General features: G+C 37.2%; 1 protein-coding gene across 6 annotated transcripts in view; it reads right to left on the minus strand.

The window, feature by feature from the left end:
* PPP2R3A (protein phosphatase 2 regulatory subunit B''alpha) overlaps positions 1–17,606 on the minus strand; it is a 224,869-nt gene that overhangs the window by 158,558 nt on the left and 48,705 nt on the right. For 4 of the 6 annotated variants that reach the window (XM_055569615.1, XM_055569613.1, XM_055569612.1 and 1 more), the window contains one exon: positions 8,750–11,209. The exons of 1 other annotated variant lie outside the window; for it this stretch is intronic. In XM_055569615.1, coding sequence (XP_055425590.1) covers positions 8,750–10,741 — 1,992 coding nt within the window. In that variant the 5' untranslated portion in view covers positions 10,742–11,209. Of the gene's footprint in view, positions 1–8,749; positions 11,210–14,322; positions 14,417–17,606 lie in introns of those variants that run through there. One more of the 6 variants, XM_055569616.1, reaches the window with a different exon arrangement.

Below are 17,606 nucleotides of genomic sequence, written 5' to 3' on the forward strand. Positions count from 1 at the left end.
ACCAACTGTGGAAAATTCTTCAACAGATGGGAATACCAGACAACCTGACCTGCCTCCTGAGAAATCTGTATGCAGGTCAAGAAGCAACAGTTAGAACTGGACATACAACAGACTGGTTCCCAATCGGGAAAGGAGTATGTCATGGCTGTATATTGTCACCCTGCTTATTTAACTTACATGCAGAGTACATCATGCAAAATGGTGGGCTGGATGAAGCACAAGCTGGAATCAAGATTGCTGGAAGAAATATCAACAACTTCAGATACACACCGATGACACCACCCTTATGGCCGAAAGTGAAGAAAAACTAAAGAGCCTCTTGATGAAAGTGAAAGAGAAGAGTGAAAAAGTTGGCTTAAAACTCACCATTCAGAAAACTAAGATCATGGCATCCAGTCCCATCACTTCATGGCAAATAGATGGGGAAACAATGGAAACAATGAGAGATTTTATTTTTTTGGGTTCCAAAATCACTGTAGATGGTGACTGCAGCCATGAAATTAAGAGACTCTTGCTCCTGGGAAGAAAAGCTATGACCAACCTAGACAGCATAATAAAAACCAGAGACATTACTTTGCTGACAAAGGTCCGTCTAGTCAAAGCCATGGTTTTACCAGTAGTCATGTATGAATGTTAGAGTTCGACTATAAAGAAAGTTGAGTGCCGAAGAACTGATTTGAACCGTGGTGTTGGAGAAGACTCTTGAGAGTCCCTTGGACTGCTAGGAGATCCAACCAGTTCATCCTAAAGGAAATTAGTCCTGAATATTCATTGGAAGGACTGATGCTGAAGCTGAAACTCCAGTATTTTGGCCACCTGATGTGAAGAACTGACTCATTTGAAAAGACCCTGATGCTGGGAAAGATTGAAGGTGGGAGAAGAAGGGTCAACAGAGGATGAGATGGTTGGATGGCATCACAGACTCGATAGACATGAGTTTGTCCATGAGAAAGTAAGCTCTGGGAGTTGATGATGGACAGGGATGCATGGCGTGCTGTAGTTCACGGGTCGCAAAGAGTCAGACACAACTGAGCAACTGAACTGAACTGAAGAAGATTAAGGTACATTTTTACATCTTAGAACAGAATGGAAATGGTCCAAGCCAATGAGATAAATAAATCTCTAACCTTAGTACCATTAACACTATAATAACACTAACATTTAGGACTTTAAGTAAATTCACTGAATAAGACAAGGGTATGCATATCCAAATGCTATTTTCTCCAGAGAAACTTCCCTGAATTTCACAAGCTGGGATCTCTCTCTCTCCATCCTCTGAACTCCTGTAGCATTTCATCTCTCTCTCATGGAATCCATTCTTTTCACTCTGCATCACAGTAAATAGCTCATCTCTTCTACTAGACTGTGGGCTCCAAAAAGGCTTATTATGTCTGATTCATCTTAATCCCCAATTGTGTGCTCTACACAGTACATGCGTAAGCTATTTAGAAATTATCCTTTTTAAATCATTTTGGCAACCTCCATTTTACGTAATAATGTATTAACTATGCTGAAATAAACTTCCAGGCTCATGATGGAGCTGTTCCTGCCCGGAGCTCCTGCCAAATCACCAAACCAAAATCTGGATAACTTATATGTCCCTGTATATGGTCCACTTGACCAAAAATGTAGTATATTCAGTCAGCTAATCCCCAAGTGCCAAGCGAATTCTGGGCCTTCTCACCCCAAACAAGCTTGACTATGGGGCGCCAGCCATTCATATACTTTCTTCTTTAATAATTTTTTAACAATCATAAAAGTGATCTTTATCCCATTTTTGAAATAGGTCCTGCTAAAGTTCACATCTGGCAATACTTTGACAACAGTTTTACTCTTAATAGTTTTTTTTTAGAAAATTAGAGTTTTAATTTGAACTTTCTAATAATTAGACACCTTTCCCCCTCAGTTAGTGGAGAAGGCAATGGCAACCCACTCCAGTACTCTCGCCTGGAAAATCCCATGGATGGAGGAGCCTGGTAGGCTGCAGTCCATGGGGTCGCAAAGAGTTGGACACGACTGAAGCGACTCAGCAGCAGCAGCAGCCCCCTCAGTTAGTGAAATCTGTAAGGTTTCACTAGACTTAAGCATTACAGTATAGCTTTAAAAAAATCTTCCTTTTTGTTTACCTTAACATTTTCCTCTTTCATTGACAAGTCCTTCCCGCCTGCCCTCCACTCTTTCAATGGAGACAAGCAATAATGGAAACTTTTCCCAGGCTTTGTTTTCACTAAAATTAAGTAAAAGTAAATAATTTTCAGGGGAGGCTAGGGTTTATTATTTTAATGTGTGAATAATAGCTAATAGGTTATTGTCCCATAAAGCTAAAAACAGACCAAAAATGACTGTAATATCATGTTAAAGGTAATAAAATGTAGAATTGAAGCATGATTTATTACGTGAACTTCCAAAGCAGTATATTTTTCTAAGTGTTTTTTTAAAAAATTTTATGTCCATGTCACACTCATGGATATGTATGTAATTCACTCATTTGTTATTATGAAACCCTCTGAAACCTCAGCCACATCCCCTTTCTCTCCTCCACAAGCTGTTTCTATTTTTTTTTTTAAACTGAAGTATAGTTGATTTACAATATTATATTAGTTTTAGGTGTACATTATAGTGGTTTGATATTTTTATAGATTTTACTCCATTCAATTATTATAAAATATTGACTGCATTCCCTATGCTGTACAATATATTTTGTAGTTTATTTTCCACCTAGTAGTTTGTATCGCTTAATGCCCTTCCCTATCCTGCCCTATGTCCCACCCCTCAACCTACTAGTAACCACTAGTTTGTCTGCTATATCTGTGAGTCTGTTTCTGTTTTGTTATATTCATTTGCTTTAAGATGCTATATATACGTGAAAACATACCATTCTCTTTGTTCAACTCATTTCAGGCCTATTTGAGTAACGTCTGTTATTCCAGGACCTACAGGGTTGTTTCCTGTCACCTGTTGACCAATTATATAGAACTTGACACAGCGAGAGAGTTCATGAGCAAAGGAAGGAAAAAAGAGCAGAGAATAAGACATGGGATGAAAAGGAATCTGTTTTAAGTGGAAAAGTTAGAGATAGGGAAATGACTGGAGAGGAAAAGGGAGAAAGCTATGTAGATAAGAACCCATGATGAAGAATTCTGAAACTCTGGGCTTACTTATTTTTCTACTTCTATTTGACTATCTGATTGCCACATTGGTAGTTTTTGCTACTGGTGTCTTTAAAAAAATATCACACTGAACCTTATCAAAAATCTGTTTTGCTGATCTACACAAAATAATATCTAGACCAGGAAATTAGCTAACTTTTTTCTATAAATGGCCAGACAGTAAGTATATCAGGCTTTAAGGTCTCTGTTACAACTACTCAACTTAGTAGACAGGGCACAAGAGCAGTCACAGTTCATATGGAAATAAAGGACTGTAGCTGTGCTACAATAAAGCGATTTACAAACACAAGTGGCAGGTCAGATTTGGCCCACGGACCACAGGATTCTGACCCCTCATTTATTTAAGCTGTTTAAAGCTGATTTGTGTCTTTATTTTTAATTGGAGGATAATTGCTTTACAGTGTTGTGTTGGTTTCTGCCATACAGCAGTGTGAATCAGCCATAAATACACATATATACCCTCCCTCTTGAAACTGCCTCCCACCCACCACCCCCCAGGTAGTCACACGGCACCAGGGCTGAGCTCCTTATGTTACATAGCAACTTCCCACTAGTTATCTATTTTACATATGGTAACATACATGTTTCAATGCTACTGTCTGAATTCATCCCACCCTCTCCTTATCCCACTTTGCCTATAAGCCTGTTCTCCATGTCTTCATCTCTATTCCTGACCTGCAAATAGGTTCATTAGTACCATTTTTCTAGATTCCATATATATGTACTGCTGCTGCTGCTGCTTAGTCGCTTCAGTCATGTCCGACTCTGTGCGACCCCATAGACGGCAGCCTACCAGGCTCCCCTGTCCCTGGGATTCTCCAGGCAAGAACACTGGAGTGGGTTGCCAGTTCCTTCTCCAATGCGTGAAAGTGAAAGTGAAGTCGCTCAGTTGTGTCTGACTCTTAGCGACCCCATGGACTGCAGCCTACCAGGCTCCTCCGTCCATGGGATTTTCCAGGCAAGAGTACTGGAGTGGGGTGCCATTGCCTTCTCTGATATATATGTGCTAATATACAATATTTGCTTTTCTCTTTCTGATTTACTTCACTCTGTATAACAGGCTCTAGGTTCAGCCACCTCAGTTCAGCTGACTCAAATCCATTCCTTTTTATGGTTGAGTAATATTCCATTGTATATAGGTATCACAACTTCTTTATCTGTTCATCTCACCCCTGATTTAGACTGATTTCCTCTGTACCAATCTCTCAACATCCTTCTAGTATTTTTTATTTGATTCCCTCTCCAAATACAGATTTGAAATGTATTTCTAGAAAACAGATACTGTTCCTCTTGAGAAATTATTCTGAAATACATATTAAAATATTAATGATATATAATATTGTCAAGTAGATCTTTTCAGTGATAATCATCAGTGTCAAATAAAAGCAATTCCTATATGTCCCTTACATAAGTCTTTTAATTGAAATGTTTTGAACAACTGGAAAAATTTTGACTGTTCAAAATGTTAAAAAAATAAAAGCCTTAATTTAAAATTTATTATTCTTTAAAAAATTATTCTGAAAAAACTATACTGTGGGAGTCCTGTTCTTTAAAATCTTCGTTAGCTAGCCACTCCCTTAGAATGATCTCTTTTTTAAAAAAAAATTGAAGTATAGTTGCTGCATAATATGTTACAGGTATATGATACAGTGATCCACAATTTTTAAAGGTTTAGCTCCATCACGACTTCACTTTCACTTTTTACTTTCATGGATTGGAGATGGAAATGGCAACCCACTCCAGTATTCTTGCCTGGAGAATCCCAGGGATGGGGGAGCCTGGTGGGCTGCTGTCTATGGGGTCGCACAGAGTTGGACACGACTGAAGCGACTTAGCAGCAGCAGCATAGTTATTATAAACTACTGGATGTATTCCCTGTGTTGCATAATATGTCCTTGTAGCTTACTTTATACCTAGTAGTTTATACCTCTTACTCCCTAAGCCTATATTGGACCCAACCCACTCCCCTGTCCCCACTGACAACCACTAGTTTGTTCTCTTTATCTGTGAGTCTGCTGCTTTTTTGTGAAAGAAACACTTTAGCATAGCATACAGGGTCATTTGTAAGTTGGCCCCAACCTAACCCTCTGATTTTATTTGCTTTTGAACTGTGGTGTTGGAGAAGACTCTTGAGAGTCCCTTGGACTGCAAGGAGATCCAACCAGTCCATCCTAAAGGAAATCAGTCCTGAATATTCATTGGAAGGACTGATGCTGAAGCTGAAACTGCAATACTTTGGTCATCTGATGTGAAGGACTGACTCATTGGAAAAGACCCTGATGCTGGGAAAGATTGAAGGCGGGAGAGGAAGGGGACAACAGAGGATGAGATGGTTGGATGACATCACTGACTTGATGGACATGAGCTTGAGTAAGCTCTGGGAGTTGCAGTGATGGACAGGGAAGCGTGGTGTGCTTCAGTTCATGGGGTTGCAAAGAGTTGAACACTACTGAGCGACTGAACTGAACTGAACTTTCTGTTCATTCTCTGTATACAAAAATAAAAACACGACCAGGAGATAAAAACACTGACATTTCAGGAAATGGTTACTTCTGGAAGAGGAGAGAATACTGGGGAGGGGAACCCTTGGGATTTCAACTATATCTGAGGTGACTTTTTTAAAAACAGTGATATTAATGAAAATATTAAATAAAGATCTGAAGCAAAGCTACAGCAAAGCATTAAGATTTGATAAAGCAAAGTGGTGGGTAATAAAAAAGCTTTTTCTGTCATTCACAATACTTTTCTCTTTGTTTAAGACAGGGGTTAACAAACTACAATTTGGCCCACTGCCCATTCTTTAAGACTTAGAGCTAAGAATGGTTTTACATTATTGAAAGGCTGTTTAAAAAAGAAAAAACAAAAAACAAGACTATATGACAGAAACTTGTGACCTGCAAAGACTATAGTATTAACTATTTAGCCCTGTATAGAAAACATTTGCCAACTTCTGATTTTAAATATTTCATAAAAAGAAAAGATTTAAAAAAAGAAGAGGTAAGGAGGCAACTGAGTCAAGGAAGGATGGGTTTGTTTTCTTACCTTAAGTATCTTCCTGAGACATTTTATATTGTTTGTTTCTTTGAATTAGCTTTTCATGAATTATTTTTTCAACTTTTATGAAGAAGAAGTCTCATCAAAGTAAGAAGAATTGTAACTATGTATGGCAGTAGACAGTAACAAGACTTAACTGGGATTATATCCGTGTATATAAATACCAGGTTATTGTACACCTGCAACTAATACGTCAATTATACCTCAATTAAAAAAAAAATGATGTACCTCTGTGGGAAAAAAGAAATCTCATCAAATTTATTCTGAGGTTGGAACTCATAGAAAATGAGTTCTATGAGGAACTCATTTAAAAGACCTATGGGAGAATTGTTTAATATGATTTTGATTTCAGTCAGTCCATACCTGTCAAAAAACTGGGGAGCTCATTTAGAGCCCAGAGTGCCATTTTTATGTAGCTGTACTTGCACTGGTGACCCACTTATGAGCTGTCAGCCCGGCACACAGGAGAGATGCTGCATGGGATCTATTCTTGGCTTCAGGTTCACATTTTCTGTTTTCTGCAGTCTACTTCTTCTAGAAGAATTTGTTTCCCTCTGCTCCCCCCTACAGATAATAATGGGGCAAGAGGGCTAAACAAATTTCAAAACACTGTATTACAGTAAGAGTTTCTAGCCATAGTAGTTGTGAAACATTGGAATATGTCATTAGAGAAGGTAGACTTTTTTTTTTTTTTTAATGGGGAAAACAACACATTTAAATATTTTGGTGCACCGCAGATCACAAGAACTGTTAGATCTTATGTTATTATCATTTTGGTTACTATACAGGTATTTTCTTTATAAAATAGTAAGCACATCAGTCTTGCCTATGTACATGAAAGGATTTAAAAAAAATTTTCTAATTAATTGACATATTTTCTCCCTTTCAGCATTGACCCATGTTAACAAGAGTATTACCAACTGTGAATCAAGGAATGAAGAGACTCAAGAGAGATTTCACAGTAATGTTCAGTGGACAACTGAGGATCTTTTAGACCTAAATTATTTAATACTTTAAATATGTACTGTTTTAAACTTTAGCATCACTGGTAACTAAAAATGTGTACAGGAGAACAACAGCCACAAAAAAATATGAGGTAAAAATTATTCATCTGATCATAATATGCATTTTTTCCTGTTTTAATGAAAATATTAATGTGAAAATAATAACTTGTTTTTTAACTGGGCCATATATATGCCATCTCTAATATCCATTTGTCTTTTTAAAATTTATTATATTAAAGATATACAAAATGGCATGACAAAATAATGATGATTCATTACCAGATTAAATATTACTGAGGCCCTGTGTACTCTTCCTCAGTTCTCTCTCTCTTCCTTCTTCCATGGATTAATCACTGTTCTGAACACTGTACCTGATGTATCCATTTATTTATTCACACTTTTTATACAATACAAATACCCCAAATAATTCCTATCATTATTTTACAACTAGTTTTGCTGACTTTGCTTCATGTCTGAATTCATACATGTTGACACATATAGTGTATTCACATGGTAGAGACAGAGCTCACCAAATATTCTATGTGCTCCCATATGATTCTTAGACTTCAGGTTGGAATCACTGGGCTGTGAGCAGATGGGAATTATGTCAAGAGTGGGACAAGGTGGCTAAAAGCTCCATTTCTTTCTTAGCCTTCTTCAGTGAACTCCTAAGCCACATCTTCCAGATGGGGCAATGGGGCAGCTGTAGGAACATGGGACATCCATCAGTCTGGGTCCCTGCACGAGGTGGAGCAGAGCCTCTCACCAACTGTGTTGGACATGTAAAATGAATAAGAATAATCCTATTGGGCTAAGACACATATACATACCTACAAATGGGCAGATAACTTCCTTTCTGGTATTATTCAAAAGCAATGCTATCAGTAGCAGGGTAAATTCAAAGCTTTCTGAAAATACTTCTACCTTGTAACTCTAGACTGACATCCATTCTCACTTGCATGACGAAGGATATTTCATATACTCTAATCTTTACCTTCTTTGAAGATCTGCTGCACTAACAAAACTTTCAGAGATGTGCTTATATGTTCACATACTTTTTCTGGTATGTTAGTTTTGTTTCCCCAACTAGATTTTAAGTTCTACATAGGCTTGTAGTCCACAAAGGCATGCAGCGAAGAGTGGCTTACTGGTTGAGGATGGTGAAACTAATATTAAATAACTCTTTGTGTAAGGCACCTTGCTTGTGCTTCACCTGACTTATCTTGATCATTATTACTCCCATTACAGATGAGGATATTAAGACCAAGTAAGTTTCCTTTGGTCACAGAGCTAGGAAGAAGATAAAGAGTGTCAGGAAGGAAATTGGAAACAATCTGCTTAACTCTATAAAGACTTTGCTTTTTAGCTTTTTCCACTGAACTCAGTGAGACCATGCCTACTGTAGGGTAGGAGCTTTAGTGGAACATAAAACGACTGACAAAATTTTTTTGTTTCTAAATTTTGCAAACATTAGTACATTTCTTTGGAGACTTCTTGGGACTGAAGATTGTTAGGTCTTACCTTGATCACCTCTGGGGTCTGCTGAATCAAAACCACTGAGGTAGTATCTTTGACTTTATCACCAACAGGACTTCTGCAGACTGATAAATTGGCCTGGGAGGAAGTTGTCAAGGTTTCTTGTAGAATCTGCATCATCTCTTTTTCTTGTGATAGGCTCCCTCTGCCTGATTTGCATTCAACCAATTCTTGAGCAAAATCTTCAATGCTTTCTAGAATCCGCAGTAAGAGGGCTCGATCCTCTTCCTCTATTTTGTGTCCATTGGTTTCAATAATCCTTGTTAGACAGGAAGGTGACACTTTTTCCGTGGGTGAGGAGACTTTAGATTTAGGCTCAAGATCTGGGAGCTGATCAATCAACTGACTCTGACTATTTAGAGAGTTAGAGCTTTTACCTTTAGCAAGTGGCTCTCTTAGAGAGGTCTCCATCTTTTGTGAGAAAGATTCCAAGTCCATTAACAATTTATCTATCTCTTCCTGACTGTTAGAATTCATAAAATCTCTGTGGTTTTCCTCTTCAACTTTAGGAACTTTAGATTTAAGATCTTCCTCAGGTAGACTAACAACTGATTTCTCAAATATCTTACCAATTTCATTTTGCATTGAGGCAGGACATTTTTTAAGATGAGTACCATGGTCTGATAATTCTGTTCTATCTTCATTTACCTTTATCAACTCCTGAGAGGGTCCATTTTCTGTCTTCTGTTCGTGATATAATGCTTTCTTTCCATCTGACTCTTCTTCAATATATAGGGTTTCCATAAGATTACCAGAAGAAACATTCTCTAAATGATTTACAGTTAATGACTGTGATTGAAGCTGGACATCTTTTAGAGTTCTGGGATCACTTATCTCTAAATTATATAAGGAATTTGTAGAGTTATTTGGAATGGGTTTTATAGTGTCTGTTTTTCTAGAACTGTGCTGGTCATCTTGCAATTCTATAGTTTGAAACTGTGCAGAGTCAAGGGCTGAGAGCTGGACAACATCTTCATACTTGGGGGGCTGTTCAGTGCCAAATACTGGGGAAAAGGGAGTCAGCTGTAAACTAGGCATATTACTGACCAGTTCTGTTAAATCTATAGCCTCATTATTCCCAGATTGCATGAATTCAAATGGTAGCTTTTTCAGGTAGGATGCTAACCTGGTCATTACATTCATATAGACAGTTTCAGAGCTAGAAATTGCATCATTACCATTTCCTTCATTGATGCTACTCCCTGTCTTTTTCTTTATACACTGTTTTATGATGTCTGTGCATTTTTTCAAATCCTCGGAGCATTTTAGCAAGATGTCTAGGCACATCTTTATGTCTGTACCAGAAGAAAAATTATCTATTTTATGTTTTTCTAAAATCTGAGTAACCAGGTCTTCTTCAGAGAAGTTGTGAAGAAACACTGAAGTCAGGTTTGTATCGAGTGAGTTTCTATGGGATACAGATTTTTCCTCAACTGAGGAACTCCGGAGTAAACCAAAGGATGGAGAATTCCCATCATGGTTATAATGACCACAGAGCAAGTCAAAATCAACTGACCTCCTGTTGAATGAGTCAGATTTAACTTTCCTTCCCTTTTTGTAAGCGGCATGGTTAGAGTTTTTGAGTTTTTCAAGGGAAAATTCTTTTATTTTCCCACTGGCAAAACTGATTGCTTCTCCTGCAATGTCCTTTAAATTACAGGTACTCTGAAATGTAGATCCTTTCCTGACCTTGGGTATGCCCGTGAGGGCTTGATGGGGATAGTCACCTTCAGCTGAGGAAAACCCATTTTCATGGGGTAGAAACAGAGAGTCCAGATCTGTATCTTTGAACTGAGACACAGGGATGTGTAAGAGGTCTGCACAAACACTATGATGTATCACAATGCAGTCAACTCCATGTGTGAAGGTGTGGCAGGTTCCAGTGCAATAATGTATCGCTTGCTCAAAACGCCGGTCTATCACCACACTGCTGTAGTGGTTCACAGTACTAACCACAAGTCTGTAAGTTGCTGCCATAATATCAAATCCACTGGGTGGTAGGATGTAGATTTTTCCAGAACTTGTTTCAAGTAAATTCTCCTAAATGACACTCAGCTAAAAATATATTTGACTGACAATGTTCAGTGGTTTCTTGCAAATATAATGACCTTTCCCGCAAAGGGAAATCATCAAAATTTGAGGTTTGGTAACTGTCAGATACAGTAGCTGTTGCACATGCGTGCTTGTATCAGCAAGTCTAATAATTTAATAATTGTGCTTTCTAGTTTCATTTAGTAATATCATAATACTACAGGATTACTTTTAGGAATAAATTTTAAGAAGAATAAAGAATATTCTCTTTTAGTTCTTCAGCAGTCCTATGATGCAGACATATATGGTCATAAATGTACTGTCATCAATCTCAGTTGGTAGTATAGAAGTACTGTGATAACTGAGTCCTCCAAACGCTTAAATGATCCATTTTTTTGTGAATGACAGGAAAACCTATAATGAAAAAAGAAAATAATTTAAAGGAAATACAATCTCTTAATACTGACAGAATCTTTTATTTCCTCTTCTTTTGTATCCCACACGCAGTTAATTATCTTTTTCTTTGCCACATCACTGATGGCTTATTTTTGATTCAAGCCTTTGTTTCATTACACCCTACACTCCTTATTACCTAAAGTAGTATTACCAGCTTTCCTGGGGACTTGGTGATAAAGAATCCGCTTGCTAATGCAGGAGATGCAGGTTTGATTCCTGAGTTGGGAAGATCCCCTGGAGGAGGAAATGGCAACCCACACCAGAATTCTTACTTGGAAAATCCCAAGAACAGAGGAGCCTAGTGGGCTACAGTCCATGGGGTCACAAAACAGTCAGATGTGACTTAGTAACTTAACTACAGTAACAGTATTACCTCAACTCTGCCTTGTTACAGCTGCCTCTCAGTTGGCATTTCTAATCCCACCCTCCTTGCTTCCTAACATGACACTGACTAGCTTAGATATAGAGAGCTTTCTCACCTCTTACAGATCAAGAATTCACACTACTGATCCCTAACATGCATCATGGCAGGCCTAGCTTTTTTGACTCATTTTCAACAACTATTCCCATCCACACATAACCTTATTTTCTGTTATTGTCCTGCATCAACAGGACAGGTTGATGTTGCTTCCATCAACCTAGGTTTCTTAAAGATGGCTGACACACAGTGCTTACTCTTCACTGTACAACGTCCTTGACACTTAGAAATTATTCCCTTACCTTCATATCTTTTCTTACTCTTTCTGAGAGAGAAAAACAACCTTTATTACTGATCTTGATCTCATCTTCTCAGACCCTGCCACATGCAGATCTCCCTCTCTTGTCATCAATGGATAGAATTTAATCATTCTTTTTTTTTTAAAGGGCACTTAAATCATGTTGTAAGTTGCTGTCCAAAAAGGTTCAATCCAGTGCTGCCCAGTAGTCCTATCCATTACTAAAAGTGGGGAGGCGGGTACTGAATTCTTCAAATATTATTGTTGAGCTTTCTATTTCTCCCTTAATTTATTTTGCTTTCTGTATTTTGATATTCTGTTGTTAGATACGCATGTTTCTAACTGTTATATCTGCCAGATGGAGGGACACAAACTATTATAAAATATGTATAACTGACTCACTTTGCTGTATAGCAGAAACTAACACAGCACTATAAACCAATTATCCTCTAATAAAAATTAATTTAAAATAATAAAAAGAGAAAAAACATTAAAAAACAAAACAAAATAAAAAGGTTCAGTCAATGTTCTGACTTAATCAATAAACACTGAATGCTTACTGTGTGAAAGGCACCTGCCAAGTGCTAGAGATAGAGCAGTGAATAAAGTCCCTGTCCTGAATGAACTGACGATCTAGCTGGAAAAAGAAAAACAACATATAAGTAAACCTAACTTAGATGGTGATATGTGCAACAGAGAAAGATAAAGCACAGCAAGGGTTTAGAAAGGATGAGAAGGTGCTGTGTTACAAAGGGCAGTCAGGGAAGACCTCACTGATATCTGAACAGAGATCTGAAAGAAGAGAGGGAGCAGGTTGAGGAGGTATTTGGGGTTAAATCATCTTGGGCAGAATAACCAAAAGTAAAAAGGCTCTGTGGTACGAGCATGCTTGACTTACTAAAAGAAACAAGGAGGCTAAAGTGACTGGAGTAGAGAAAGCAAGGTGGTAGGCAGTGTGGGAGAAGAGGCCAGAAAGGAAAGGTGGGAGTCTAAATCATGCAGCAGAGAAAGAGAGCATCAGTTTAATAATACCAAGAATTGCACTGGTATTTTAACAATAAAAAGTTACCCATTTAATAATGAGAAACAGAACTTGACTGTTTTCATTTTTATTTCTTCAATCCTAGAAAATTCTGTTTATTTTGCTTATTTGTTATATTTCTTCTTTGGTAAAGTTTCTATTCAAATCCTTTGCTTATTTCTGTATTTGAGACAGTGAAATAAGATATGGTTAATAGTTAATACAATTAATTCATGAAGAACCCTTTGTTTTGTAGAATTCTTATACTGTTTAGGATATATTTCTTGGCTCTTTAGATTCAATGATTATTACTCTTTTTTTATGCCAATCCTATACTATCATAATTACTGTTGTCTTATTAAGTTTTATTATCTTTTTCCCTCATATTTTGAATTATGATTCCTTTTTATGTTCCAACATTCTTTGATGGTCTTCCAGATGAATTTCTGCATTGTCAGATTTTAAGAAAACTATGATAGGAATTTGATTATAATTACAGTAAACTTATGAATTATTCTGAAGGAACACTGATATCACTATAATATTCAGATTTTCCTTCCACAAACATATAAATCATAATTCCAACACTCCTTTCTTTCTTTGTGGTTTTTCTTCAGTGTTTCACCCCCATTCTTCTTTTCGTGCAGTGTCTCAACTTTATTGCTATGTGAATTGATCTTGAGCCATTGTTTTGTCCTCTACTGCCTTGCCTTCAAATCCAAGATGGTGGCTCATATAAAACTATAAAGCTGAATATCATGCAGGTTGGCTGAAGCTCAAGTATAAAGAAGATCCATAGTAAAGGGAGTGAGTGAAAGTCGCTCAATTGTGTCCGACTCTTTGTGACCCCATGGACTATAATTTGTGACCCCATGGGATTCTCTAGGCCAGAATACTGGAGTGGGTAGCTTTTCCCTTCTCCACAGGATCTTCCCAACCCAGGGATCAAAGCCAGGTCTCCCACATTGCAGGCAGATTCTTTACCAGCTGAGCCACAAGGGAGTACCTATCCAATAATTCTTAAGTGAAAATACAAAAGTGCCGAAGAGGAATAAGTATTATGGGGCAAAAGACTAGAATGTAGCAATGGAAGGAAAAACATTTTTAAAAGATGTACATCTAGGAGACAGGGAAGAAATAGCACCAAACACAAAAAACTATGCACCTTTTCAGAAAACCATGATTTTGAAGAGTTTTTGGGTAAGGACAAAAGAGAAGGAAAATCAAAGGACACTATCAAGAAAGTATATTAGGATAATTGTATGAGAGCTAATAAGACTATATCATTTTTGTTTGTTTTGGCCATGCTATATGGCATGCGGGATCTTAGTTACCTGACCAGGGATAGAACTTGTGCCCCCTGCACTGGAAGCATGGAGTCCTAATCATTGGATCTCCAGGGAAGTCCCAGGACTATATCTTAATATGGGTGATAAAACTGGTCCTGAAGCAAAATACAGAACTGTTAGACAATTTAAATATCCAGATTAAATTGTATATTTAAATATTAAATTTAAACTATTACAACAGTTGTCAGATAAATTCCTAAAGTGACATAAGACTCTTTTATTTCTCTGAAATTTGAGAAACTAAAGAGAAATCTTTCTCTAGGTTTGAAAATGCGCAAAACAACCAGTTAATAAGGTAATATGACAGAAAATACAAGGAAGTATTGTTGTGATGTTAGAATTTGAAGTAATTAAGGGAGAGAATACTGCCAGAGTCAGACATATGCTTTTAGCCAGTGCTGCCTAATAAAACTTTCTGTGTTGACGGAAACATTCCATGTCTGCCATGATATGGCTGCATCTGCCACATGTGGCTATTGAGCACTTTAAACGCGGCTACTGTAACTGAAGCACTGAATTTTAATTTTATTTAGTTAAACATTTTAAATTTTGCAATTATTTTAGACTCACAGAAAAGTTACAAAAATAATATATGGAGTTCCTGTGTGCCCTTCCCCCAGTTTCCTCCAATGGTAACATCCTATATCACCATACCACAAGGATCAAAAGCAGGAAACTGACAATTAACAGACCTTATTTAGATTTCACCAGTTTTATAGGACTCACTCCTTCCTTTTCTTTTCTTCCTCCCTTCCTTTTACAGTAAATACCACCACAATCAGGATAGAAAACTACCCCTTCACTCTTCAGAGCCCCTCACACTACTCTTTTGTAGTCATACAGTGAACAGGCCACTAAACTGTCCTGCATCATTATGATTCTGTCATTTCAAGAACATTTATGTAAGGCGTACAGTGTTTAAGCTTTTGATATTGGTTTCTCTCACTGAACTCAATGATTTTAAGAGTCATTCACTTTACTGAACATTTCAACAGTTCATCCCTTTTTATTGCTGAGTCTATTGATTGTATGGATATACCACAATTTGTTTGCCCATTCACCTGTTTAAGGATATATATGTTGTTTACAGTTTGGGTTATTACAAATAAAGCTGCTGTTTTTGTATAAACATGGCTTTCATTCCTCTATGGTAAATAACCACATTTACAAGTCTGATTGTTAGGTTGAATGTTAAGCATATTTTTATAAGAAACTGACAAACTATTTACCAGAGTGGCTACACCATTTTACATTCCCACCAGTAATGCATGAGAGAGATGGCTGATTCCACATCCTCTTCAACATTTGTGACTGCCAGTATTTTTCTACTTTAGCCATTCTAATAGTGTACTGTATTATCTCAATGGAGCTTTAACCTACATCTCCCTTCTAGCTAATGACGTTGAACATCTTATCCTGTGCTACTGATCAGCCCCATATGTCCCTAGAGAAGTAGTGTTTAAATATTTTGTCTATTCTTATTAATTCCAATAATTTCTTTGAAACCCATATGTGGTTAGAGGCCACCATATTATGCAGTATAGTCCCAGTTAGTAGGAAGGCAGCTTTCAGAAATTCTGAGACTTGAAAAGAAAATATGAAGGAAAAAAAGAGAAGATACAACAAAAATGAAGACTGATAGGTTTTAAAAATGAAATCTGATGACCCTGTCATAAGTAATCTTACTGAGAAAGAGAAGTGGTGGGAGGAAGAGCTAAAGAACTAATTAAAAATTTAGGTCTTTGAGTTTAAATTTTGAAGGGACATGAATATCACAGAGAGGGAACATAAAACTAAATCCCAAGAGATGGGACCAATTTCAATAAGAAGTTTACAGTGTAAAATAATTTTTTTTTTAAGGTAAAAGAAATGAAGATTATTCTCCTGGTATTTGGTTCAGATTCTGTGGGTATCAAATTCTGCCTTTTTGTTTAGACCATGACTCAACTGATGCCCATTTGTACCGCTGGAATCCTAGACATGGAATCTAATCCAATTATTCTTAATCAGAGATACAATATAACTCAGAACTATGATGCTATCTTATGTCTCTCAGTAAAAGCCAGTCTGCATGGGTTTGAATCCCAAGCCTGCCACCAACAGCTATGTGGCCTTACAGAAGTTTTTATCAGTTTTTATCAGCCTGTTTCACCTGCAAAACAGAGATAATAATAGTAACCATCTCATGAGGATTAAATGAATATGTTGAATGCTTAGAACAATGCCTAAGACACCGGAAATACTCAATAACGTTAGCTGTTACTGGTATAACTCACTTATCCAGCATTTTCTACTCTGAGCCAGATGTTGGTGGGATGATGCTGAATAATTCTTGGTGATGGCCCTCAGCACACCCACTGTTTAATCAGGGCAACAGGGAGGCAAGTACAGCACGGATCAGGAGCACAAAGGTGGGGGTTCTCTTTTCCATATTGCTCTCATAATAAATACACATTATCAGAAAAGTTAGAAAAACACTGTAATTACTCATATCACAATTCAGAAATAACCATTGTTAATATTTTTATGAATGAACATCATGAAATTTTGTGAAAGTATGCTTTACAAAAAAGTTATTTTCTTAGGATATATTCCAAGGTGTAAAATGCTAAGCCAAAAGGAATGTGTGTATATGCCTATTATTTTTAATGGTTCTAGAAACATACATCCATTCTCTGCTCTCCAGAAAAATGGCAAATTTATATTTCCAATATCAGTGTAGGAGTAGGCCCATCTTTCCATGTTCCAATTTGATAAGATGAAAAAATGAAGTGCATATTTCAATCTGCACCTAAATATCTATTTAGCTAGCAGACATTTTGTGTTCATTCACAAATCCTTTCTTCAAGCCCTTTTTCTATTTTAAAAGAGAGTATCTAAATCAGACCTCAAAGTCAGGAACAGCTTCCCCAAATAAGGGATGTATGTATCTATTCTTGAGTTCTAAATTCTGTCTAACTAATGAGAATTAGATAAGAAGGAGAGGGAGAATACTCTAGAGGGAAACATATATGTGAAGGCTCAGAGGCCTAACATGGCACGGTGAGTTCAGAACAATGATAGTTCCAGCTGATTTCACTGAGGTGGGACGGGGAGGGTACAGACAGGCAAGAGGGGAGGAAACCAGAGAGGAGCAGGAACTGGGCCACAGACTGTCTTGTGTGCTAACCTCAGCAGTCTGAACTTTATTCTGAAAACTATGGGAAAAGAAACAAAGACTTTTAAGCTGGGAAGTAACATGATAAAGTTTATTTTTGAGAAAGACATTC

The sequence above is a fragment of the Bubalus kerabau genome, chromosome 2 (genome assembly GCF_029407905.1).
Source record: "Bubalus kerabau isolate K-KA32 ecotype Philippines breed swamp buffalo chromosome 2, PCC_UOA_SB_1v2, whole genome shotgun sequence".
NCBI classification, from domain to species: domain Eukaryota; kingdom Metazoa; phylum Chordata; class Mammalia; order Artiodactyla; family Bovidae; genus Bubalus; species Bubalus kerabau.